A 26,061-nucleotide genomic window follows, 5' to 3' on the forward strand; every position below is an offset into this window, starting at 1 on the left:
TCAAGTCATCGGTGAAGAGTATTTTGAAGATACTGGGTCATCATATTTCCAATTTAAATAGAAATAATCTTGAATAATACATAAAACCATACATAAATAAATAAATAAACTTATATATTTTCTACTCTCCAGTTATTATTTATCTCATAAAAGGGGTTTCAAAGAGTGATTCTCATGTAGGTGTGTTTTTTTTCCTGCTGTTCACACTATCTCATTTAATTCATCATAGCCCGTACCGTTCAGCAACAACAACAACAAAAAACACATTACCGGTTTGTCTTACCAGCCCATGCTCTTCCATACGTGTTCTACCTAATATAAAATTCAATTATTCAATGCCTCCAGGCATACATTATCAAAAAAAAAGGAAGAATGAAACCTCAAGACAGCACGAGGGAAGAGAAAAAAACGACTCACATCCATCCGTTTTTTTTTCTGCGCCGTCTTGAAACCATTTTTGCTTAACTTTACTGTTGGATCCAGCATGTTTTGGGATTTTATTGTGTGTTCTAGAATGAAACGGTTCGGATTGATCTGTACTGTATTACTTGCTGGTTTATCTGGCAACGTAGGCAATGAAAGCCGGAGGATTGATATTGCGTTTTACGACATACGAACGAATCGCACATTTAAATATCCAACAGTTGCATTGCGCCCGTTTGCACTGAATCAACCCAAATTTATGATTCGGGACAATCGCTGTGAGTGCGAAGAATTGGCTTGTATGTGTTGCATGGGAATACGCATGGAAAAGATTAATTTCGATCGAAAGTGTAAGTATAGCTTCATATATGGGGAGCTTATTATGGGCACCATTACACGCATCGTTTTTGTTACAGTTTGCTCCTCCTTCACTTACGTGCCGTACGATTTTGCCATCGATATGGAAGTGTTTATGGACAATTCGTCGATCTACAGAAATTCACTGTCGGCTAAGAATCCTCCGCCCTTATGTTTACCGGTTCCTGTTCCGTACATACCGTTGAATGCAAACCTTTGCCTGAAGCTGTTCGACATCTATACGCCGCGGCAAAATCTGCACATGTGCCTGGACGTGGAGGCACGCGTATGGACCAATCCACTGCTCATACTGCATTTCGAATGTATGCGCATGGGAGTGGATGGGTTGCTGTGGCTGAAACCAACGGATGGAGACGGATTCGAGCAAATGCCGGAGGAACATATCGACACCTACGACGAAGTGACGGAAGAAATACTCGGTTCTGTTTAGCGTAACACAAATTAGGGTGCAAATGCGATATCCCATCTATTCCATGTCTCAATAAAAGGCGAACAGTTTAGCATAGTTTTTGATGCCGCAAGTTCCGCTTTTCGCCCGCTGGTTGGCAGGACTTTCAGGGCTTCTTGGGCGGTTCCTTGGTACCGTAAGTCATGCCCACGCCGATGACCAGTGCGAGCACGGTAAAACCTTGGGCCAATATACGGGCACGCATCATGTACTGCGACATCTGGGAGCGACCCTTTCGGAAATTCCACAGCCCGACGCCGAGCGCTGTCAGCGTGGCGGCGCAACCGATCGGGACTAACGGGTTCTCTTTGATCTTTCGCACCATCTTTTCTTTGGTTGTTTCTGCGTGCACACCGGCAAAATCTTTACGCATCTGTATCCAATCAAGTTCCTCCGCGGGAATTTCCGCTGGTGCGGATGCGGCCGCTACCTGTGGCATGATGCGACGTTTGATTGTTGCTTTCTTCTGTATGTGCTCACTAAAAACATAAATGCCAATTAAAACGATGGACAATTTTAGAAAACCCGTTCAAATAGATCACCAATATTCGCAGCCTGAACTGGAGCTTACATAAATCTACAATAACTTATTTCGTATCTATGCGAAATTGGGTCTTGTTTTGACATATGGTTTGTTTTGATCAAAACAGCAACCTTCATGCCAACTCTCTGTTCGCTGCGAACCAAATGTCATGGTAAATTGTTTTCTTGGACATTTGTCAATTTTTATTCTAAAAACATTTACCCTGCAAAAATGTTAAATAAAAAAGAGAATTAAGCGTTCTCTCAGCAGTCAAAAGAAAGACAAAGGGCATTCAGCGTAATTAAAGACACGACTGTAATTAAAAGTTGATTGGCTCGATTTTATCCTAATGTCAATTATCCAAGTGGCAAAAGCCCAATGTGCATTACGCCCAGCGTTTCGTTAGTGTGGTTTATCCGGGCACGTGCATCAATGACATCTTTAACAAATTCCTTGAATGGACGCGTAAGTTGTTTTGGCGTGAATTGAATATCATTTACCGTATTCGAAGGTAAGTAGAATGTACTTTACTGGTAGATCAACTTTACTATTTACAGTGTCGGTTTACATAAAAAGAGTGAGTTATCAATGATTTCGTATTAGTGAATTATGTGAAAGAAGGAAAAACACACCGTGCCATGTCATGACATGTTTTAAAAAGTTTTGTGAATGGACGCGTTCAAATTAGCTGTGTTTTTGGTGGGAATGGAATATCCAATTTGAGCTTATTTGATATCTTCCAAAGTCTGTAGAATATACTTCACTGGCTTAATAACTTTACAATTCACGTGTTTTAATAGAAGAGTATCGCTAAGTATATAATAGAATAATAATAGTTATCATAGAGTTACCATAACTGAGACATTGTGCTACGAAGAAGGGATTCCTTTAATAAAGTTAGTTCGGTTCTGTGGTCAGTATTCCTGTGAACTTTCCCTTACAACAAGATTCATTTCACCGAGAGTTTTGTTACGATTGCGTTTATGTGCGTAGGAATGTGATCTGTCTAGGCGACGCCGAAATTTCAAGATGCAGCATTTCTTAGAAATATATGACAGAACATTAGGAGTGTCTGGAAATTTCCCATGGCATTAACGATTAACAGCGTGTCGCAGCTGTCATGGCGTCGCTTTTTTATCTTTTTTACCCCGCGCTCGCAATTTCAACGCTAGCACTGTGTGGGATATAGCTGACGGAGCGGATCGCAGCAACCATTTGTTTCTGTTGAAGTTGGAGCGAAGAAACATACTTGACTGCTGCTGGTTTTGGAAGCAGGATATTGTAAAACAACTTCCTACGCGTTCACTTTCCTTTAAATGGTCATCTAATAGGAGGTGAATTAAACCTGTGGGGGTTTCTTTTTCTGTTGTGTTGCGAATGTTTTGCACAGAATCGATGTCTTGTCTAGTAAACCGGCATGTCTCGATTTTGTGAAGCTTACGCATTGTAGGGTGAGTTAGTGTAATGATCCAGATATTCGGTATTTTTGGTGTGAAAATGGTCATCAACTAAACAAAAGATATTGGAGATGTTAGGTATTCAATTTTAAAGCGCATAAGTGACTTTCGTTGAGATATATGGCTAGCTGTTCTCACGGGAATAAAACAGTGAATTGCTTTGACACCGTCCATAAGTTGAAGTCATTTTGCGGGTGAACTTTATTCGTTAGTCGATTTTAAGGGTGGTAGTGCTGGTGATTTGTTTTGGTATCTTGATGACCCACAAACTTATTGGGTCAATCAGATGCAAACAAACCATCGATTGGTATGCTTCGTCTGATATTGTTGTGCTTCTCCCTTTCCTTTTTCCAGTTGTTTGGCGGACGTGTTTCTTCAATCAACCCCCCCGAGTTGTAACCAGTAACGAAATCAATGCCAGTAAGCGATGGCTCAGAACAACCATAATACTGTTCCTGAGCCTATGGTGTCCAGCGATGATGAGATGCGGGAGACCGAAAGTTTCAAAGATAAATCCTTGGTTGAGTTGGTATCCATCCTACCCTGTAAGTCCGAGCTTGTTCAACCGTCTGTGAAAACGTGTAAACTAAGCAGTGGAAGTGTCGTTTCGTTTCAGGTCGACTACAAATGGCAATCATGACGAAGAAACCAGAATTTGAGGAAAATTCCAACTATTATGTTTTCTCAACTGACGAACAGCTGTTGTATGCTAATTTTTACCAAGATTTTGGCCCATTAAACTTGGCAAAGCTGTACCGCTACTGTACGTTTTTGAACAATGAGCTGCAGCAAGAAGCGCGTGCCACGAAAACGTTTGTCCACTATACGCGCAAGGAGCCGAAAAAAATTCTTAACGCTGCATATCTTATTGGAAGCTACTGCATCATCTATCTGCGGTTCAATGTACAGACGGTAATGAAGGCTCTCGGTCCGATACTGAAATATGCAAATGGTGTCAAATATTGCGATGCTTCGATAAACGATTTGGCATTTCTACCGCTTAAAGATTGCCTGAGCGCTGTGCAGAAAGCAGTGCAACGCAATTTTTTCAACTTTGATGATTTCAACGTGAAAGATTACGAGTACTACGAATGTGTGGAGAATGGTGATTTTAATTGGATTGTGCCGCAAAAGCTGCTGGCATTTTGTGGACCGAATTCCCGCACCGAGCGCACCAACGATTCGGTCATGCTAGGACCGGACGTGTATTTGGACTACTTTCAAGCACACAACGTCACCGCGGTGGTGCGCTTAAACTCTCCTAAGTACGATGCCCATACATTCATTAATGCGGGCATACAGCATTTTGATCTGTACTTTTCGGACGGAAGTACGCCCAGCGACAGGCTGACGAAGTTATTTTTAAAGCTCTGCGAAAGTGCGCGCGGTGCCATTGCCGTTCACTGCAAGGGTATGTATGGGGGATGCTTGTACTGTCGATGGAAAAGCTGGGTAAATTGGTATTAAACACTTTTTTGTATTCCTTTTAGCTGGACTTGGCCGAACGGGAACACTCATCGGAGCGTACTTGATCAAGCATTATCAGTTCACTGCAATGGAGGCGATCGCTTGGCTTCGCATATGTCGGCCCGGTTCAGTCATCGGTCAGCAGCAAGCATGGCTAAACAGCAAGCAGATCCAACTGCTGCAAGATGGAGAGTTGTATCGCCAGCAGCGTCAACACCACACGCACAATCTGCCCGAAAAACATGCTCGAGGAATATACAGTCTGCATGTGGGCCCGGAAATCGAAGAACCACAAAACCCCAAGCAAGCGTCCGTAGAACCGGCCACTGGTCAAACAAACGAGTCGGAAAATGTGCAACGCATTTCGCAACGTGTCGACACGATGTGTCTTAACGATGCAGACGAGCAAGAGGGTGATCGTTTGGACGTTGCATCGAAGGCAAACAACAACGTCGTGCATTGCAAGCCAAATCGGATTAAAAAGGTCGCCAAGCTAACATCGCGCTACATCCGGGGAAATCGGTTGAATGGTGGGCGTACTATTGTAACTACCACCACCACCACTACTACTACTATCCGACGTGGACGTGGGAATGTTACCGTTCCGCCGATGACTGGTACACCGCAACGTGCGGCACTGCAAGAAACACACGTTAGCCGCCGGAAAACTACCGTCACCAGCCGGCAGACGGTTCCTGGTCGTACAGAAACAATATCTGCCCCATCGGTTCGTAACCAGCGTAACGCTTCGGTGCAAACGTAAGCATAAAAAGCTTGATGACGGTTTAGAAGCGGTAGTTTTCATATGTTTTGTTTTGCTCTTTTATATGAACCTGTGCCCCAACAGTGCTGTCGTGATCTTCACTCATATTTTATTTTATTCTGTTTAATACAAACGTTTCAAAATACAAATAATTCCATCCAACGTCTACGCTTCTCGCGATCAACCACAAGACTGACGCTTCCTCTTCCTCCTGTAGTTTTTTCGATTTTTCTTGCCTAGACTTTTGCATGATAGTTCTCTTTACCTATGTCATTCGCTTCCCTTTTCGCTATGTTCGAGGTGTAGATCTCTGCTTCGATCCGTTAATTTCGTTCTCTGTGCTTCAAATCAGCGGCTATTTTTTAAAATTTTTTTTAAATCATTTCTTTCACGCGGCTCTCGATCCCTACAAGTGCATCGCAAGGTGATCAGCTGAATTCAATCAAAGCCGCCAGACGCCAACATGTGCCAACCGAGTCGAGCCTAAAAAAGTAAGCCTTGGCAGATCCAGATTGTTAAACCCTCTTGCTAAATTTGGTTGTTTTTTTACCTTTTATTTACACAAAACACACAAATTGTATCCTCTTTTGCAGACCCAGAAATGATAAAATTATTACATCACCATCAACAACAATTACCAGTCCCTTTGACCGTCACAACACACCTGCATCGAATGGTGGTGAAAAAGATAAAGGTGACGGTACGGCGCAAACCCGGAATGAACCGAACCGGAACAATAATCCACCGGATGGTGGCACACCGATCAAACCGATGTAAATAAGTTTTGTCTTGCTTTCTTGTCTGTGCTTTTTTTTGTGTGATCGATGGAAGGGACACATTTTGCCACGTTACCAGTTTCGCTAAGTGAAAAATATAAGCGCCATCCAAACATGTGAACAAACTAACTTCAGTTGTATAGCTGGTTTCCTGTGCTCGCAAATTCAACGCATCATTATTTGTTTTGGTTAACCTTTAAATTACCACAGCTCAGTGGTATATTGATTCGCGATTCAATATTATTCCTTTAATAATAGAATTGTTTATGTTTTCATTTTAAGCGTAAAAAAGTTGGTTCTGGTTCCGGAACAAGCTTTACTGGAACCCTGCCATCCGTTAGCAACGGATCATCTTGGAAACATCACACCCCCTTCAACTGTGCGTACGGCTAAAGGGGACAGCACATCACAGAGCGTCGATAAACCTAATTCACAAACAATGCCCCTGCCGTAAGTAGTCTACTATTTTTTTTATTTACTAGCATGCTTCTGTATATGTATTTCATTCATAAGAAATAGAGAATAGACCCCATCTATTTTGTTCACAACAGAACACTAATCCGGGTTTGCTATTATTTCTTACATTCATATAACACAATCTTTCAAATTAACATCAACGCACAAGTTTTTAGTTAATAATTCATATAGTAAGCTAATTAGGTTCGTAGTATGGAAAACCACAACCAGAAACGTAGGACATTCGAAGATGGCTTCAAACTCAATTAAAAGTTCATAATGTGAATTTTTCTATAAGAATACTAAACTCTGCCGGTGGATACTGTATTGGTATGCTTTTATGGACTTAACAAAGGACACTATCCGGAACTAATGCAGCTAATGTTGACCGAATGTGTTGCATCACCAAACGATGAAGTAAATTAATTGACAACCCCCTTCATCTTTTCCCATTCTCGATTTTGTTGTAAACCCATTAGGAAGCGAAGGCACAGAATGCATGGAAGTACGGTAAACCCCTACAAAGGAAGCCAGCAGTAAATTGTGATACCGGATAGTGGATCACATACACATACACACACACATGGGCCCATTGTATTGGGTTCATTGGAGTTTAAAGGGCAGTAAAGATTAAAGTAGTTACTCACCACCGGTCTGCCAAATCTATACCGAAAACCCCGCGGCGAAACCGTGTACCCATTGGAGGGAAGCATGAAAGCACGCTAGATCTGGAGCTTATCTTTATCCGTGCTGCCGAAGAAACGATTATCCTGAGCATTGATTTTGGTTGATTTCATATTAGTACTGCAAAAAGAACAAACAAACTCAAGTGTTTGGTTTATGTATGTTAAATTTGTGTATATAACAATAGCTAGAAGTGTTGCTTTGCTGCTACCCTTTTTAGGGTGTTTAGATAGGGTAATTTGAATTGATTTAGGGTTGATTATTTTTTCTCCGTAAGTATTACAAAACAAACAGTAAGACTGTGTAAATATGTAAATCGATAACAAATAGTTTGTTAGTTTTAACATCCGTTAACGAAATATACAAACCACTGCAAAATGATGGTCGTCTTCACTGATTCTGCAGATGGAAGGATGGTGCATATATTAGTGCTAATGTTATTTATTTCATCCTTCTTTTCTACACTAAATTATATGCATTCCTGTTCAATAGGACGCTTAGATCTCAGCGGTTTTTTACTCAAGTCACCACCACTGTCAGTCAGGGAAAGTACATAACGTATGAAACGTCATTGGAGTTAAATCGAGTGTTAAGGTAAGCGTGAGGGGTTCTCCCTTTTCTAAATTTCTCCATTCCGTACGTTTGACTAAATTTGGTTAAATTCTTCCCATATCTCCCAAAAAAAGAATCTTTGCCGGTACTTTGTCAATGCTGCATCCTATGAAGCTGCTGAAGAAAAGCAAAACCCTTGAAACGCTGTTAGGGTTTAATGCCTACAACAACGGTCCCTGCGATATATTCATTATTAACGTGAGAGTTAATATGGCAGATATATTATATATTTTCAACCCGAACGTTAATGCCAATCAGCGTCGTCAATCCAAACGAACTGCGTATTATGTAAGTGTGCCCTTTGTAAAAATCATCGAATGTAAAATGATTGTTTAATTGTTTTTTTTTTTTCATTCCTTCTGTTGGTCCATAACACAAGCGTTCTGGCAAACAAAATGAAGTAGCATTGTGAGTATGAATTTATTAGTAATAAATATAAAATAGTATGGAAATATTAGTGGGAATAAAAGGAATTACTGAGTAACAAATATGTGCTATAGTTTGTTTTGCTTAGTAATATTTCATCTTTTTCTTTTCGTCTCGTTTCATTTGCTGCTTAGTAAAAAAATGACAACAGAAATTCCAGCAAAGCTAACCTGGAATGTGGAAGAGAAGAAATTTACGATTCGGGTATCGTTCGACTTAGAGGAACTGAATAGGTAAGCGTTGCTACCGCTCTGCTTCTTCGTGATGTGAGACCATATAGTAATCATTTCTCTTCGTTGACTGCCCTCACAGCCGGCACCCAGTGGAGGCGTTAATGTTTCCGCCGCACAGAGAGGCGACGACGCTTTCAGCAGCGAGCGAACATAAGAGACAGTTCGAAGCGATCGTGATAGGAACGTGCGAGGATGAGACAGGACCGAACGTTAACTTCTCGGTGAAGCTAAACCTGAAGCAGGTGTTGGAGTAAGTATAATATTTCCCAGGATAACAGGCTAATTTTGACTGCCAACTGATAAATTCTTGCGCTTGTTTTCAGCAGACCGAAGGTGCAAGGTACTAATACCACCAGACCCGTCCCCCAGCCATGTTCCTCGAAGAGTGTTAAGCCGCTGTGTTCCTCCACCACGGGGTAAGTGTGCGATAGCATAGTTGAATTTGATAGCTTTATTCTACCAAACCAGCTAGACCACAACTAACCAACACGCTTATTGTTGTTTTTTTTTTTTGTTACAGTCATGAGACAGACACGGCCTACAATATGGTACTGCTCGATCACAACGGTAACGACGCATCACCAGCGACACAGCACGAGAAGCAACAAACAGTAACGCCCCGTACCGCGAATGCCAACGCGGAAACGGATACCATACGACCGTACAAACGTTTGCGCGTGGATGTGTCGCGACTGTGAAGCGATGAATGGCGGGACAGCAGTTTGCAATTAAGGCGCGGTAAGGTAGAGAGACTGCGTTTTGCGACCACGAGACTGATACCACCGGACAACGGTGCGCAATCACGTACCATCGGTTCCGAATGCGGCCAGCTTCCGTTGTTCCGCGTTCACGACACACATAGTTTTCGTCCCTTTCGTCATTCATTCAGTTGTTTTGGTTCATAAGTTTCACAATGTTCTCTCCTCACCAGCCGAACCGAACCGAATCGGTCGGACAAACGATAATCGTATCAAACACGCTGTACAAGAAAGTGCAGAGACAACAACAATGTCTTCCAAATGATGGAATATATTTACCTGCAAATGCCATTTTAAGGCTAACGGCATAAAACACAACCACTTAAGATCACAATGTTCACATCAGATCACATTGTTCACATCAGATCAGCTTGTTATTATAACAAATCGAAACGAAACTTTAATTTACATTGTATCGCTTCGTACATTGTATATTCTGTTATTGCATTTGAAATGCTTGGTGCAATATTTTTTTTTATTTAATAAAGCTATATAATTTTCATTCATGCGTAAATGATACAGTTAGCTGTAATGAAGTATTTACTTTGTTGCCTTTTGCCTTAAAGGGCTGCCTTGATTTTCGTTACTGATGGCGCCTATCGGCAGACGGCATCAATTTATCAGTCGAAAATGTTAACATTAAAGTTAATGAAGCAACTCACGACGATCTCTGTTCCTTTTATGAATTAACATTAATAATCTCAAATACGATCTGAAACGCAGAGAAAAAAAGCACCAAAACGAAATTCCCTCTTGGCGTGATAATATAAAATAATATCTCAAATACGATCTGAAACGCAGAGAAAAAAAGTAACAAAACGAAATTCCCTCTTGGCGTGATAATATAAGCGAACACTGTAAACAATACCTTTGTTATTCAATTATTTAACCAGTTGCTAAAAACAAACACAAGCTGGAGCTATATATATTAATATTGTGGCGAGCCTGTTTGTCCGTAAAACAAGCTTATGGTCGTGCAACAGTACCACCACACATGCGCATTTATTGCCTGGCAGTAGAAGATATTACGCGTTTGCAACGGATAGTAACTAATAAGTAAGGATTGAAAACAGATTGCTTTTCCCCTCACTGCTCTCCATTTTCCTTCATTAAGGGTCGTGTGCAATTGAAAAGAGAAGAAAATAAAACACACTGTCAACAAGGGACATCAGAGCGAATGCGTGCCATCGTAAGATAGTAAAGCACTTTGAAACGTATTAATTTACATGAGACGTACCCCTACGAACGGAAATATATTTGAGGGTTCTGCAGGTATGCATTATTATACATATATATATTTATAGATAAAAAGAAGCAATGCTGAGCTTTACTCAAACGTGCGTGAGAATGATCACTCTATTTTTCGTTACGGCTCCCCCTCCCCTTCCCCTTTTTGCCATAAAGAAGCTTTAAAAGGTTGTTACGTTAAATTTAATTTAAATCTACAACAAACGGTCGTTTGCCACGAACCGGATTCTCTGTAAATCTGTGCAGTATGGCACAATTTCGGCAATGTGCAAAGGAATGCAAACAAAATCAAACACAAACCAACTAACCCCACACGGATGGGTGTGCATGGGTGAAGCGAAAACAGTAGAAAAGAAAAAAAGGAATAAATTTAACTTAAAAAACAAACTGAAAAATAGTGTTTGGCGGTTTTCAGTGAATGTTAAGTAGTGGTGGGAATAATTATAGCAGCAATTTAGTTAAATTAAATTCACACTTTATTTAGGAGGATGGAGGATGGAAGAGTGAGTCATTACAGGAAAGAAATAGTTGTTTCGTGTGTTTATTTCTTAAGCTGAATTATTTGGATCTGTTTCGACATTTGCTAACCAATGCTAAGCAGACGTTTCGCTTTCTATATATAATCACCATCGACAATTCAGGCCTGCAATCCTTCAAACCTGATGAAAGCTGTTTAGCTTCCTACAGGTTTCTTTTTACCTAGTGTACTGAAATTGTGAGGTTGTTATGTTAGCGGCAGTTATTTGCGACGATAATCGTGCGTTATTAACCGCACGCCTTTACCCGCTGTTGGATATGCCGGTGTTGTTTTACTGTGGAAACCACCGCGGAATTTACCGGGGGTTTTACCGTTCGGGTGAGTAGTCGTGCACTAAGCCTACGTTCTCGAATAACTCTATATAATATATCGCGACTGCTAACTTATCTCTAATAGTAATAAAAACGAGTTTGCAGTTTATCATACCATTGCACGGTGAAATGTGCCCAACAATCCATCGGTAGAATAAAGAGCGGCATTCGATTGTTTGGCTAGGTATGGGATGCACGCACCCATTGACATTGCTATTAAGCATTGCTCGAATGTGTGTATGTGTTTTAATTCAATTGAAGCTTATAATACGACAGTAGTGACGTCTTGCGAATGATACGATGGATATCTGCTCATTATGGTTTGCCAGCGGCACTTGATGGATTCGGCACGATGGTGATAGTAATTGTAGTAGGATAGTACGGTTCCTTCCTTCTTACAGCTCCATGCCCTTCTCGGCATCCGCCTGCATTCTCTCCCGAAGCTGGCTTACGCTGTCCTCAATTCGGACGATCAGCCGAATTTTCTGTGCCGATTAGATCGAAAATTAAACATTAATGTTCGTCCTCATGTTCACAGGTGGTTCCATCGCGGCACGACTCACGTTAGCACGATCGCCGGGTGTGTTTCTCCACAGCCAGATCATGTAACCTGGAATGCACAGCATCGACGAGAGTGCGGTAAACCAACCGAAAGCGTGGGCCCAGAACGGATACGAATAGCCGAGGTACTTGATCGGTGTCCACTGGACGATGTTGAAGAAGAACACACCCTGTCGAACGATTCAATGCAATTGGTAAGGAATGTTAGATTAGAGCGAAAACAGTCGGCAGCACTTGCAATAACGCCTGCAAGGGAATGTACACAGGGTCACACACAGTCACACAGTCACGCATTCATACGCATCCATCCAACAGCTGCGGTCCTTCATCTTGCTTGCGTTGGGGCAATCCTCTTCAGCATCTGTGAAAGCTCAATTGAAAGAAATCACATTAAAATTCACTATATAAAATATTTAATTTACGTTCTTATTCGCATTAGTTAGTGAACAATTAAGAAGTTTTTATTAGATCAGTTACAGTTGCAAGTCAAACGATGTACAGAGTTAGTACAGAGTGTTAATTGTTAGTATGCATAGATCGTCCTTTCACATCTAGCTAGTATGACCTATTAGTATACATATATGTCGCATAGTCTCATCCTTTTCGTGTGTTAAAGATCAAATTCGATTTTCAGCTAAAGATTTCCACATGCTAATATTATTGTGGTGTTATTACTACGTCGCTATCCTATCAGTTTATGTATGCGCTGTTATTGCGAGTAGTTAGGTGTTAGTAGATGAGATCGCTTCGTTTCAATGCGATATCACTATACAGCGGTGCTGTAAATCTATGGCATTTATACTATAAGTTATATGTGTTGCGCTAAACAGTGGCAACAATATTGCTAATCAATATTAAAGTAAGCAGATGCAATCAAAGCTCATGAATAGGTCCGAACTGAACCTCTACAGGATGGAGCAGGATGACTACCATGGCATGGCATTTACTTCTAAAACAATTATCGTTGTAGTAAGCTGTAATGATGTATGATTAGTTTCATCTTTGAAGTATGATCATATTTCGCATTTCATCTGCCCCAAATCCTTTGACCGCTTTTCCCACAGCATTAAGTTTCCACGTTTGTCGATTGTGGTAGATTGCCATTTATCAAAATTTTCTGATATATCGGACAAGCTTTGGCTGCGGTTCAAACCATGGGAGGATGTATTTGGTGATGGTTTGTATGGCCTCTGCACATAACCTTCACCCCCAGTGAGGATCAATGTCGAGTCGGGAGCCCACGGCAGTTGGCTGGCAGTGCGATCCTCTGGTTGATCTTTCTGTTCACTTTCGTTCCAACTTGTTGCACAATCATTATACTCCTGTGACACGGTAAGATCATCTACGGTCGAACAGGATATGTCCAGTGCACCGTAGAATATCTCACTACACGTATTGTAAAGCATCGAAAAACCTTGATGATGGATGCTGGTGATAATCCGATCTAGCGACGGTTTTCTGGTGTTCATGAACAACGTTTCTACTGTCGTGGGTTTAACGTGGGACAAAATTTCCGTAATCTCCTCGCATGCACGCAGTGACGGTAGGGGCATAATGACGTTAACGTGTTGCAAGTGTCCATGGTATGCTACCTGCATTTCATCTATTACAATGGGCACGTTAGCGCATGTTGGCAGGTGCAACGAGAGCAGTATTCCAACATTAGTTCCGACCCACAGTATGTTATCCACCACCACCAGGGAAGTCACGGACACCAGTGTGGTTAAGCGATCCTCCGCGTTATCCAATTGGAACCGCTCGATCTGCTTGTCAATGTCTATATCCAGCAGATGTATATAGGATTCGGCATGGTACAGCGAAATGATTCCGGACTGATAATAACCAACCCATAACCCATGCACGGAATACCGCAAGAACGCAATGCTACGAACGAAGGTCGTTGGCCTAGAGGCGATCTTCTGAACGAAACTACCCGTGCTGCAATCAAAAACATGAATGTCGGCATCGCTCGCTATGTAGACATACGCATTCACCACAGTCATCGCTCGAACGGTACCAATATGGAACTGTTGCAGGTTCTTCAGGTTCCACATACCGTTTGCCAGCATTGAAAATATATACAGACAGGTGCTGACCGTTGCAACGAACACATGTTTCGCGTGGTATAATATGAGATCCGATGAACCGTGCAACACTACGCTCGCCAGTCGTTCAGCAACCATCGGAAAGGTGGCAGAGTATATCAATATACGCGTAGGCGTCGCAATCCACACTGTATCGGCGGGATTGTTACCGACCATCCCTTCCGGTACGTGTGCGATACATTTGATCAAGACTTTTGACAAACTGAAGCTGGCCCGCAGATTGATCACATTCCTTGTACGGTCGTGCGTGTACAGTGTTATCTTATTGTTGTGTTGCTTATCGATTGTGCTAATCCACACCACATGCTGCTTTTGAGACCAAACGCGAAACAGCTGGTTCGAGTAGGCCGGTGAATTGATATTTGGCACGTAGCTGCAGCCTGCCGTCACCTTGAGACCAACAGAAAAAGAAACAATTTAAAAGTAATCATTCAGCTCAGATAAATGTGCACAATATACACTAACGGTAGCATTCTGGCCACCCGCATCAAACGTTTTGACCAACAGTGGCTCGTACGGGGCGTAGAGGGCACTGTTCCACCAGGCTGGCGAGTTTTCCGGCCGCAATGCTAACTTGGCCAGCCGTATTGCATTGCACCATTCTTTTTTGGCATCCGCATTGTCCAGCTTTAGGACGTAAACCTTTTCACTGTCCTTTACCTGTATGCGCAACAAGTTCTCGGCAACAGGAGCATCTTTCTTTTGCTAAAAAGAAAAAGATATTAAAAGAGACGCACACATAATAAGATAATTGTTGATGTGCGCGATTGACTAATGCATCGCACAAATAGCTTACCAATGCAATGGACCCCATGTTATCCATTTGCTCATTTCTAGCGTTCAGTCTGGAATAGCCTTGCGAATGCAGGAATGTGCCGAATACGCGAATATTTGCAATCCATTCGAAGAACCCATTGGCGACCGTGGATAACGTCCCTGCATGAGCTAAACCTTCGTCAACGAGCTGAATATTTTGGAGCGGTACAACCCATTTAATGTCACCAAACAGCTCATCCTTCGTATATTTAGTTTTCTGCTTGCTTGTTCCTGCTTGGTCCGTCTTTTTCGGCCGTTTGGCACACACAAGCCGATCGCTCAACAGCATAACAACCCGCGGTTTGATGCCGTTGTTAAGCATCTCGTTTAGTGGTGCCATTTGCAGCAATTCGCACAGATAACTGTCGTGCCGAAAGATTCGGTTATCGCCAGCATGCAGGTGCGTTGTTGCCTGCAGCACAGCCAGAGCGATTTCGTTATGGCCGCCGGCTGCGTTAAGCTGCTCGCCCAATGTCGTGGCTAGCTTTACACACCTTTCCAACAATACACAGTCCGGATCGCTTTCGTCCGTATTCTTCCGCAAATCCTTGACTTCCAGCACCAGCTGTGGTATTCGTTGCATCGTCATTGAATAATAATCCTCAAAGTGGAGCCGTGCATCGAACTGTCGCAAATTTGACGTGATGAATGACGCGAAATGATTATTAGTGTACTCCTTGGTGAGCTCTATGGTGCGCTTGTAGTGAGTAATGAATACACTGTACAACTGCATGAGCGACGGTTGCTCTAACAGTGCCCAGATCAACCAACCGGTCAAACGTTCGTCGTCCCATTCCCTTACGCACACATCCAGCAACGGTTGTATGAATAGGTGTAATTTGCAAATGCGCTGATGGGTACCGAACACAGCGTACAATACGTCGGCCTGCACAATATCCGGATCCAGTAACAGCGGATTGTAGATCGACTGCAAAACATCATATAAGCACAATATAAAACCGAACTACGAAGTGCAATCAATGGGCAATTGCAAGGTACTTACATATTGCAAAGTAAGCATCACTTTTAGATAGCTTTGCTCATGTTTGATAAACTGGTCGAACATTACCCAACGTTTCTGTTCATAGCGGGAGAGATTAATCGGCATTGGTTGCAACGCAGCCCTCTCAAGAACGTACGGCGCAAACGGTGTCGGATTTACAGAGTACATCGTCATAATTCGAGTGTCGATTTCGAATTCTCTTTTTACTCTTTTTTTACTACACATTTCGGAGATGTTGGGAGGCTGCAAGCTTTTTTCAATATCTGCATGTAAACTGCTGCAGACCAAACTATATACCTGTAGCAAAAGAGTTAAAAAATAGAGAGAGTTCATTAGGTTTCAACTTTAGGAGTAGAATGGGAGACCGTTTTACTTACCACCGGTGTGTTTGAGCTAGGTTATTTTCAATTTCGCCTGGTGAATTGAAAAGAAATGGTAAGAAGATTAGTTTGCATAGAGTACGACACAGTTTAGCATGCAACAAACACTCTCGTTTTTGTAACCATCAAATCACCCGGCTTCGTTAGTACACATGTTAGGGAATTGCAGATAATTAACAACAGCGGTAACCTTGAAGAAGCACTATAGTGAAGAAAAACATCCTTCTACTTAATTCCACTCCTACACCACAGATGCAGCGAATTAATACAATCAGCAAATAAAATTAAAGAAAAACAATCACTTCAGCGACTGCAAAGAGCCAGCGATTGATTTATTTTGCACACAGCATGTAGCTTATAGTTTATCGCACTGCACATTGTTAGTGAAATAGTCTTACACTTTACAAAATTCGAGAGGCTTTCATAAGTTTTACTTCAATTCACTTCACTGTCTTTCAACTAGTTGCTCGCGTCTGCGTCTGCCATACGTGCGTCTTCAATGGCGATGGAATATCTAGAATTTTGCCTGCGACGCTAGACCGCTTCTTAGGCAGTTACCATAGCAACGGCGAAAGGAACGCCATAGCTTCATACGTTACTATGTTGTCCGAAAATTGATGCAACGATTATTACAAACTTTTTCCTTCACAATGATTGATAAAAACTTGTGTTAAATATCAAAATTCGAACTTATTTTCTAAATTCGATTCGTTTATGAAAGTTCCAGCATATATTCTTCTTATAAACGTTGATTGATTGTGGAATATAAGTTGCTTGGTTTAGGCAGCATTTTGTTGTAATGGTGTTAGTGTGTTCTTGTTTCAACACTACAGGAATGTGGAATACGAAGAATATTATAGGACGTTTGATTGAACTTTTTTGGAAATAAAACGCAATGATTGGCGATCAGCTTGGCACAAAATCTCTAAACAAACCAACGATAAAATCACTAATGAATAACAATAAAATGCACAACATTTTAATACTTGCTAAAAATATACAATCTTTCAAACGCAAATTGCAAACAAATATAGCTTACGGTTTTTTCACATGGTTTTGTTTGTCACGCTTCTTCCTCGAGCTACGCAATGGATTTAAATCCTCACCGTTACCGAACACAGAATAGTAGAAAACAATAACAAATATTACGAACAGCAAACACATGTTTAATAACTTGGAAATGCTGAACTGCAAACCGGTAAGGTAAAATTTCTTCTAATCGTTATTTCCGATCACCGGTGTGAATCAAGTCACATCGACGACTATTAAAGCAATGATGAAATACTGTCGTACCAAGCAGCACGTTAGCTATTCTGCTGGGTACCGGCTGGTTAAACGGACATAAAGGAAGAGCCGAACCGGGAGAAATTAGTGTGCGTACGATCGAAAAAGAGAGAACTGAGTTTAACTCTAGCCATTTGCTGCGTAGCTGAGAAGAAAGCATCGTCGGAATGTGCAATGCCAAAAAATAGTGCGAGATTTCATTTCATTAGACTTGAATCGTCTGCCACAGGATCGTATTACAAAATTAACTTATCAAGATAATTGTTCCACCAGAGATCCATTTCCCTAACGACAAACAAAAGAACTGCCCCAATATCTCTGGCTTACGCTAAAACGCTTGTACATTAGCGCATTTTGACTATAAATTCATACAATGATGTATGCTCGCAATTCTTGGTGATATTTAGATATTCTTTTTCCGTTAAAACGGCCAAAGCCGTATCGATTTATTTTAACCACGAAGCCAGAGATAGTCAGTCCTAGTGCTACGGTGGGGATTGGTACGGATGGGAATTTGGTCTGGGCCGTTCCCGTGAAGACCGGCGCCGCTACCATCATGCCATCGGGCTGCCCCTATATATCTAGAGCTAATTCAACTATAAATCCCCTTTCGTTGGTGCTGTTACTATTTCAAATTAGTTGCTACTTTGCGCCGGAAGTCACTGCCAACCCTACATACTATTCTATCATCAACTACTGTTTGCAGTAACAAAAAAAAATCCCCAACACCCTCTTCCTAACCCAGCAAAAACCCATATGCGGATCACGGAGGGTGCCGTGGTGTACTAAATTATATGATAAAACGAATTCCATCTCTTAAAGGCTAGGTGCGAATGGAAACGTGAAACCGGAAACGATTACATTCCATTAAAATGGCCGAGGGTGCCATCAATTGCTGCACTGCTAAGTGATTTGAACGGATACAACAATTTGCTCTAACAAATATTTGATGCCTAACCGTTTCCGGTTTTGATCCACAGACTGCTAATCACACCTTTCTGTGCTAACTGTTAAGTTAAGATGTAAATTTAGGCACAACAAATGGTAATAAGCAATGCAAGTAATAGAAAACACTGTTGTCTTTAACCAAAAAAGTACTATGCAACAAACTTACACCGTGCATTACGTTTCCCGTAGGAAGATCTCGTTGTTGCGAGTGAAGTCCTGAGAATATGTATGCATTTTGATCGCGCATTCACTGATGACCGATATTCCCAACGCCGTTCCACTGTTTCCGATGCCCTTATCACTACGCAGCACTTAGAACCTAACCAGGCTGTCGAATTCTGCAACGGATTATTGACTGATGATGCAGTTCCACGGAACGAAACGTTTGATTGATGAAGTTTCTTAAAGTCGCTATCAACAGAGCATGTTTTCGGCACACATTTAAACCACCTAAACTTCTCACAAACACCTGCGTGGCACTGCACTGCATCTTAGCCATTGCTAGGCACGTTACACGAACACGAACGTTGGAATGGATCGCAATTGGCCTGCTGCAACCGTACCGCTGGGTGTACTCAAAACGACTGAAAGGGTGCCTGACTGTTCGGTTACGACCTCAACACATCCATTTAACAATACTCATATGAGCACTGTTTTATGTGCCAACCTCTTGACCCCCTGTTGCACTGTTTCATACCATTAAGTGATGCACGGGCAATCGCCCAAATCCCCAAACCCAGGCTCCCGCTGTACCACCCTTATGCTCGTTAGGTTTAGCAAATCAGCGCCCGGGTTCTTCTCATCCACATCCAGAAGACCTACCGCACATTCGGTACGGACCGATTTACGAGCTAGCACGCAAAATGGTTAACTGGCAATGTCACAATGCCTGCACATTACTCACGACTGGACTGGATGCGCGGTACTACCTGCACATGGTGGGCTCCCGCGTAACCGCATAACTGGCACATTGAATTGATCCGAATGTCTCGCAATCATGATGATTGTAATCGTTTGTGTACCACTTGGATGCATCTTTGGCGGGTGGAGCAAAAACACACAGTGCTGAAAGTATAGAAACGTCAATTACCATCGGCAAACACACGACTTTGGGTGGAGTCCTAAGACGCATCGAGAAATTAAAATCTTTACCTTCGGTTCTACAAGTCCCCTGCCGTGCATAGTTCTGCATCGCACGCTGCTGTCACATACGCATGAATAATGCGCGAACATCACCAATTGGACACTTCCTGCTTAATGGTGGTGTGCTTCTCCCCCTGTTTAATGTGCTTCAAACATCCTAAACATTATTCAGAAACTCCGTACGAAGGTGTATCAGCTACACTCATTAACGTACTTTTGTAGCACACCTAAAACAATTACATATAACAGCTTAGACAACAAAGCTTCAATAATATCTTCAATAATATGAGGGAATTACTATCATTTTCCCTTAGTTAACTATTTAACATTTGTTACATTATTAGTGAGCTATATTTACAACTATTTGCAAGAACTTTGCTATTATCTTTTTAAGATTGTTTTGTATTTGAAGAACTTTCTATCCAATTTCAGATATAAAATTTTATTTTATATAAATCTTGCTTCAAGATTTACAGAAGATACTATTGTTTAAAGGTAATTTTCTTTGTTTGTAATAAGTTTGAATTCTGAACGTTATTAATGGCCATGAATGGTCAAAATTAATTCGAAATTTACTAAAGTAAGTAAATCAACCCTCCACACACCCTGCCAGGATTCTCCGAAAGGACAAAGCGGTCTGCAATACTAACGCATTATATTTTTCTGAGATTAGTTCCAAACCTAGCCGTTAGCTGCTGGAAGTTAATGATCTGTCCACCGTATCGGGACGCTCGATTGCGATCGTGCACTTATTCATACCACTAAATTTGTGACAGATGGAGGAAACAAACCGTCGCTAAATAGGAAGTGTCCAATTGGCCATTTTCGTGCGTTCATTCATGCATCGTGGCTGTCCGGTTTACACACATTGATTGATGGATGGATTTGTTTGACCAGCAGCGTGCGGTATGGGATGGAACGGCAATGTGTTTGTATGCGCGTGAGTAGAGATGAAATTTAAAATCGGATCTAACGATTTAGTTTCGGGCAGGCTGGTTTATGTGTATCAATTTCCTCTTCTGTTCGCGGTACAACTACAAGGATAAAAGGATGACTGGTACCGATTTGTGATGGCTGTGCTTTATACTCACCTAACCTGTGCGTGAAGACTCTGTCAGAATGGCTGTTGCTTTTGTAATGTTCCTCGTACATCCGGTATACAGAATGATTTATGCAACAGCCACGATGCTACTGTTGTGACCGCGGCAATGGCTTCCTGTAACGGTTCTAAACGCCGCACACCATAAAATCGCCATCACTACAGATAAAGCGAACATCATTGAGGAAAATAAGGTTGGCAATGAACATTACTCGCTTGGTGGGAGTTTTCGGTGATCTCCGATGGGGTAGAGCTTTGGAAGCAGTGCGAGCTGGAGGTGTGTGTGTAGCATTAGTAGTGTGCCGTGCAGCAGGTTTATTGTTTTCCAGACTGCTCTTTGCGATCAGTTGATGTAAATGACTCTTTCGGGTAGGATGTCCGGAACAGAGTCTGTAGTCGGAGTTTAGATCGCAGCTGAGACGGGACAGCATAGTGATTCCGCGCAGCTCCGGGAGACTGCAATGGAAGAATTAAACGTTAAAGTATCATTAGGCAGGAATCATATTGTTACAGCTAGTGACAGTGATTGTGATAGCGATTGTTTATAAATATTTACGATTGAATGATCGAAAAGACTCATTCTACTTACCAGTTTCTCCGAGTGCAGTAATGCGAATTAGACGTATCAGCCATAGTGTACAATTTCCTATTAAAGAGTGGAAAAAATGAGACGTCAATCAGTGTTTGTAATAGAATATAATTGTTTCTAGTTACGCGGCGTGTTCCTATCTATTCTTACGAGATGTGAGGTTGCTCCACCAGTCACCCAATCGAACTACTCTACAAGTTACTTATAAGAATAGTTGCTGAAGAATGCGAAAGGCTTTAATAAGACTGCATTTCGCCTAAATTAACAATCATGACATCATAAATGAATAGTGAGGGTGGAGTTGATTTCACAGTTTCACAGGCTCTGAATCTGATATTTAATACAACTTCAAGATATGGGTTTCTGAATTGCAACTGACAAGGAAAATGCTAAGAAATGCTAAGAAATTGAGCGACAGAAATACTACTTAAATTCGTGTGCAGATAGAACGAATTTGTTGTGCTACAAATCTTGAAGCCAACATCAGGCAACTTTGTAGAATTGAAAAACAAAAATGGCTACATTAAAGGAAACAAACGAAACAAAGCAATTTCAAGGTCGGGCTTTTTCCGGAGCACACCAAACAGAACGTATTAAAGTTCAACTTAGTGGCAAAATAAAACAAATCGCCCAATGCACACCGCCTCCGCATCTCGTTAGAGCCGCTGAAGAGGTTGTTTACATAGCAAGTCGGTGTTGAGCCTTGACGGGAGACAGCGAGCATTGGCGGCAATGCAGCTTTGCCGATGCAGAAGCGGAATTAAGCATAGAGAGCATCTGCAACTCGCATCAAAATATTCCACCCTGTTAGTGGCTCAAGGTTACGCAGCAATTGCTCGTTATTTGCAAGACTATTTCATTGCGCACTAACGAAGCCTTCGGGTGGTTTTGGAAATGATTTACCCTGATTGCGATTAGATAGTGCCAGCGAGATGGACATTCGAAGAGCAAAAAACGTATCACAGTGACATTGAATTTAATAGCACGGCAAACGAGTATTGGTTGCATTCTTCTTCTGAGTACACTTTGTAACTGAGCGATTTTAATTATGATTGACAGTGAATTTTATCGGCAAACTGTTTGCAATAAGAGGCATATTTCCTACTCGATGCTGTCTGGTACGATTGGATTATGCTGATTCTGATGCTATAGATTTACTGTCTGTTAAAACTTTGGTTGAACACTCGGATGGCCTTGAAAGCCGATTTTGTGGCCAATTTTTTTTTTTTTTTGCTGAAGGACTCGAATGTTGCGTAGCTTTCAGAGCACGGCAAGCGATAGATGAATTCGATGATTTAATTAATGTTTGCCCATAATGCAATTTAGGTAGTTTTCGGCAACGGACTCTTGTACTGATGCAAAACATCTGAAACTTTTAATTCCAATGCTAAAAATAAGCGTATTCTGTGACTGCTATCGAGAGTCGGTGCGAGTAACGCAGTAGTTGTTTAAATTAAACGTCAGAACTCCTGGAAATTCTGCAAGGACTGCTTCAGTAGCTATAGTAATATTTTCGTTGAAAACCCTGTACTTGTTTTATGTTTCTATCCACCTTTAAGATTTCACAGATGCAGGAATGGGTTTCAAGACATCCGGAAGAAGGACCGCAGCTGTTGGATGGATGCGTATGAATGCGTGACTGTGTGACTGTGTGTGACCCTGTGTACATTCCCTTGCAGGCGTTATTGCAAGTGCTGCCGACTGTTTTCGCTCTAATCTAACATTCCTTACCAATTGCATTGAATCGTTCGACAGGGTGTGTTCTTCTTCAACATCGTCCAGTGGACACCGATCAAGTACCTCGGCTATTCGTATCCGTTCTGGGCCCACGCTTTCGGTTGGTTTACCGCACTGTCGTCGATGCTGTGCATTCCAGGTTACATGATCTGGCTGTGGAGAAACACACCCGGCGATCGTGCTAACGTGAGTCGTGCCGCGATGGAACCACCTGTGAACATGAGGACGAACATTAATGTTTAATTTTCGATCTAATCGGCACAGAAAATTCGGCTGATCGTCCGAATTGAGGACAGCGTAAGCCAGCTTCGGGAGAGAATGCAGGCGGATGCCGAGAAGGGCATGGAGCTGTAAGAAGGAAGGAACCGTACAACCCTACCACTTGTATCGGATGTGGAAATATGCCGCGCTTAAGGCACTGTATGATTTTCTACTTTATCATTCACAGCAAATATTAAAAATTATTTAATTGTCCTTGAATTTGCTTGTTCCACAAAACCGTTCGTATATCTATGTTGTATTTTTTTTTTTCAATTCTTCAAATATAGTGAGTCGGTTCGATTTCTACCCTGGATGTATGAAGATTTTCTCATCCACATCCGAAACATAACCACATTTGCAGATGAATTCTAATCACATTGAGTGTTTGATTAACACACTTAAATAATCTTTTAAGAAGAGTCATTCATAAGAATCTTTAGTGTGGAGTCATTCAAATCAAGAATTTAGTTCAGGTTATTCAATTTGCAGATGAATTCTAATACTTAGATAAATCACAATTAGTGTTGAGCTTAATGAATCTTTTGAGAAGAGTCATTCATATGAATCTTTAGTGAGGAGTCATTAAAAAATCAGGATCGGGAATCGACTTTTTAAAAAATCATCAATTATATCATTAATAGAAGTAGAGAGGTCACTTATCTAGGATAATTCGTGAATTCTTGAAATAGAGATTCAGATTCAAACATTCAAACATTCCGATTCATGAATCTGAATCAGATTCCACCCAACACTAGTAAAAAAGCAAACGATGTTATTTAAACGTTCGATCAAGTTACATCTTGTACAGCCATAACGTACACTCCAATTTCTGGGTCTTATCACGACTTACTGGCAATTCGTAATCATCATCGTGGGGGTGCACATAGTTACGGTAGGTCATTTCGTGCGAAGGGTGCTCGACACAAAAAAACACCCCCCGTGCGCATCCGGAAGCCTCACAGGACTTGACCCATTGCGGGCTGAGCAGAAGCAACGGCAGGTACGTACAGAACTGTGCGAATGTTGCATCGCTTCGTCCAGCGGCGTAACACACCAGGTGTAAGCATGCTCGCAGTGTGCCCATTGACAAACGAGGAAACGTTGCGCGCGCTCTGGGCCGTACGACGGAACTACTACGTACGCCGTAACCGAAAGTCTGACGAACAGGTTGCGAGGCGGCATGTGTAAAGTCTGAGCGGTGTAAGCCTGTATGCATAAACCCTTCCCCATTCGGTGGGCTTGCGTAAACTCGCGAAAGTGATGTGGGGTGAACCACGACGCCGAAGCGCTCTGCGCATGTGTTGGAAAGGGAATTCAAACGCTTCGTGCAACCAACACCCCGGTTTCCGACCGTGCACGTGCGGACCCGTCCGGAGACGCTGGTGCGCGAAAGATCTAGCCAGTATCGCCGCGGCACTGACGTGATTAACATGTGCGGGAAACCGTAAGGTGGGCCGCAACACAAAAGCCCACGGAACGAACGCGTCCATCTATCCAGCTCGACCGTCGACCGATCAACCGTGTTTGTGAGTGTACGGTGACAGTCGTAGTGCCCCGTAGGTTGGCGGAAACAACAACAACAACCACCACAAGTGAGCACTTTTATTCCAGCCCGTGTGAGGATCGCGCTGGGAAGGAAATATCAGTGAGTGCACGTTGTTGACGGTGTAGATGTAGAATGTAAACAAAGCTAAAGGCTAACCAGCTGGAGGGTAGACAGCACACCTGCTAACAAGCGATGGCGCAAACGTGCCTAATCGGGATTTGTGATGTCGACCAGCGAAGTACCAGAAGCAGCTGAGATTAAAACGATTGTCCTACAGCTCTCAACTATTTGGAAGGATCTAAACGCTACTAATGTCACAGATGCATATGAACTAAGCATCGATTTCTGGTGGATCTCGGTACACTTCCACCACACGGGAGCGGCATTGGGGGGTACCCCGCAATGTTGGGCTACCCGAGGCCACTCGGTTTCCAATCAAAACCAGCAGGTTCTGCTTGCGCAAGCTGAACCGAATGACTTCGAAATGGTGCGCGCGCCACACGCGAGACGGTCATCGGTCGACACCGGTTCTCCTTGCGACTCACCGGTTTTCGCGCCATAAGTGGACAACGACCGCGTCTCGCCCGGGCCTCGTCGTACAAGTACGCGACCTACCGAAGATGGCCGTGTGCCAATCATGTTCGGTTCGGTTTGGGGCGAAAGAAGAAAAAAAAAAGACTCACTACTACCGCACCAACCACGGCAGATACATTCGGCACACCAAGATCTTACGCTTAAAAACTGTTCGCAATCAATGCCGGAAACAGCGTTGGGACGATGCTGAATGTGCGCTGAATGTATATGTGGTATTGGCTTGTGGTAAGCGTGTTTCATCGATCGTGCAACGTGCGCCTGTCGATTCTGGTGCTGTTTTTTTTTTTGGGGGTGATTTGATTTTGATCGTCGAAAAGTCACGTCCAAGTAACGCGTGGGAGAGAAGTCGTCCCAGTCCGGAACCACGAATCGAGTGGGCTGACGTGTTTGTTGTGGAAGTCTTCGCTGTCACGATGGCTCCTTTGTCCGCAATACGCACATATTGGATGTAACAATGTAAGCGATAATAATCGTAATGGAACGATCACACAGTC

The 26,061-nt window shown here is 42.3% G+C and overlaps 6 protein-coding genes across 6 annotated transcripts; 3 read left to right on the plus strand and 3 right to left on the minus strand.

The window, feature by feature from the left end:
• The first annotated feature begins 514 nt into the window (after window positions 1-514).
• LOC128717951 (uncharacterized) lies at window positions 515-1,231 on the plus strand. The gene is made up of 2 exons (XM_053811630.1): window positions 515-773; window positions 840-1,231. The coding sequence occupies exons 1-2, from the start codon at window positions 515-517 to the stop codon at window positions 1,229-1,231; spliced, it is 651 nt and encodes a 216-aa protein (XP_053667605.1).
• Window positions 1,232-1,355: 124 nt separating this feature from the next.
• On the minus strand, window positions 1,356-1,688 carry LOC128717973 (HIG1 domain family member 2A, mitochondrial). The gene has a single exon (XM_053811652.1). The coding sequence runs from the start codon at window positions 1,686-1,688 to the stop codon at window positions 1,356-1,358; it is 333 nt and encodes a 110-aa protein (XP_053667627.1).
• Window positions 1,689-3,656: 1,968 nt separating this feature from the next.
• Window positions 3,657-9,344, plus strand: LOC128717984 (dual specificity protein phosphatase CDC14A). Its single transcript, XM_053811663.1, is given in 12 exon segments — window positions 3,657-3,774; window positions 3,846-4,640; window positions 4,720-5,455; window positions 5,873-5,950; window positions 6,053-6,232; window positions 6,518-6,685; window positions 7,868-7,975; window positions 8,062-8,159; window positions 8,565-8,646; window positions 8,726-8,896; window positions 8,970-9,062; window positions 9,167-9,344. Coding segments are annotated over 12 exon segments (2,805 nt in total).
• A 2,552-nt stretch (window positions 9,345-11,896) lies between these two features.
• Window positions 11,897-12,391, minus strand: LOC128717995 (sodium- and chloride-dependent GABA transporter 1-like). Its single transcript, XM_053811674.1, has 3 exons — window positions 12,347-12,391; window positions 12,065-12,232; window positions 11,897-11,986 (listed from the first exon to the last, which is right to left on the minus strand). Exons 1-3 carry the CDS (start codon window positions 12,389-12,391, stop codon window positions 11,897-11,899), a joined length of 303 nt encoding a protein of 100 aa, XP_053667649.1.
• Window positions 12,392-13,075: 684 nt separating this feature from the next.
• Window positions 13,076-16,154, minus strand: LOC128718028 (rho guanine nucleotide exchange factor 10). The gene is made up of 4 exons (XM_053811706.1): window positions 15,987-16,154; window positions 14,964-15,911; window positions 14,633-14,872; window positions 13,076-14,557 (listed from the first exon to the last, which is right to left on the minus strand). The coding sequence occupies exons 1-4, from the start codon at window positions 16,152-16,154 to the stop codon at window positions 13,076-13,078; spliced, it is 2,838 nt and encodes a 945-aa protein (XP_053667681.1).
• Window positions 16,155-22,997: 6,843 nt separating this feature from the next.
• On the plus strand, window positions 22,998-23,520 carry LOC128718040 (sodium- and chloride-dependent betaine transporter-like). Its single transcript, XM_053811717.1, has 3 exons — window positions 22,998-23,054; window positions 23,185-23,352; window positions 23,431-23,520. The coding sequence occupies exons 1-3, from the start codon at window positions 22,998-23,000 to the stop codon at window positions 23,518-23,520; spliced, it is 315 nt and encodes a 104-aa protein (XP_053667692.1).
• Window positions 23,521-26,061: the final 2,541 nt, after the last annotated feature.

Source organism: Anopheles marshallii, chromosome X (genome assembly GCF_943734725.1).
Source record: "Anopheles marshallii chromosome X, idAnoMarsDA_429_01, whole genome shotgun sequence".
NCBI lineage: Eukaryota > Metazoa > Arthropoda > Insecta > Diptera > Culicidae > Anopheles > Anopheles marshallii.

What these genes read in the sequence shown, in the direction of transcription:
- LOC128717951 (XM_053811630.1), top strand. Translation starts at nt 515, where the DNA reads ATGAAACGGTTCGGATTGATCTGTACTGTATTACTTGCTGGTTTATCT. An exon ending in GATTAATTTCGATCGAAAGT is followed by an intron (nt 774 to 839) that starts GTAAGTATAGCT and finishes TTTTTGTTACAG; the next exon opens with TTTGCTCCTCCTTCACTTAC.
- LOC128717973 (XM_053811652.1), bottom strand. Translation starts at nt 1,688, where the DNA reads ATGCCACAGGTAGCGGCCGCATCCGCACCAGCGGAAATTCCCGCGGAG.
- LOC128717995 (XM_053811674.1), bottom strand. Translation starts at nt 12,391, where the DNA reads ATGAAGGACCGCAGCTGTTGGATGGATGCGTATGAATGCGTGACT. An exon ending in ATGCGTATGAATGCGTGACT is followed by an intron (nt 12,233 to 12,346) that starts GTGTGACTGTGT and finishes ATCGTTCGACAG; the next exon opens with GGTGTGTTCTTCTTCAACAT. An exon ending in CACCCGGCGATCGTGCTAAC is followed by an intron (nt 11,987 to 12,064) that starts GTGAGTCGTGCC and finishes TAATCGGCACAG; the next exon opens with AAAATTCGGCTGATCGTCCG.
- LOC128718028 (XM_053811706.1), bottom strand. Translation starts at nt 16,154, where the DNA reads ATGTACTCTGTAAATCCGACACCGTTTGCGCCGTACGTTCTTGAGAGG. An exon ending in ACATGGGGTCCATTGCATTG is followed by an intron (nt 14,873 to 14,963) that starts GTAAGCTATTTG and finishes TTTTCTTTTTAG; the next exon opens with CAAAAGAAAGATGCTCCTGT. An exon ending in CGGGTGGCCAGAATGCTACC is followed by an intron (nt 14,558 to 14,632) that starts GTTAGTGTATAT and finishes GTTGGTCTCAAG; the next exon opens with GTGACGGCAGGCTGCAGCTA.
- LOC128718040 (XM_053811717.1), top strand. Translation starts at nt 22,998, where the DNA reads ATGCAGGAATGGGTTTCAAGACATCCGGAAGAAGGACCGCAGCTGTTG. An exon ending in CGCAGCTGTTGGATGGATGC is followed by an intron (nt 23,055 to 23,184) that starts GTATGAATGCGT and finishes ATCGTTCGACAG; the next exon opens with GGTGTGTTCTTCTTCAACAT. An exon ending in CACCCGGCGATCGTGCTAAC is followed by an intron (nt 23,353 to 23,430) that starts GTGAGTCGTGCC and finishes TAATCGGCACAG; the next exon opens with AAAATTCGGCTGATCGTCCG.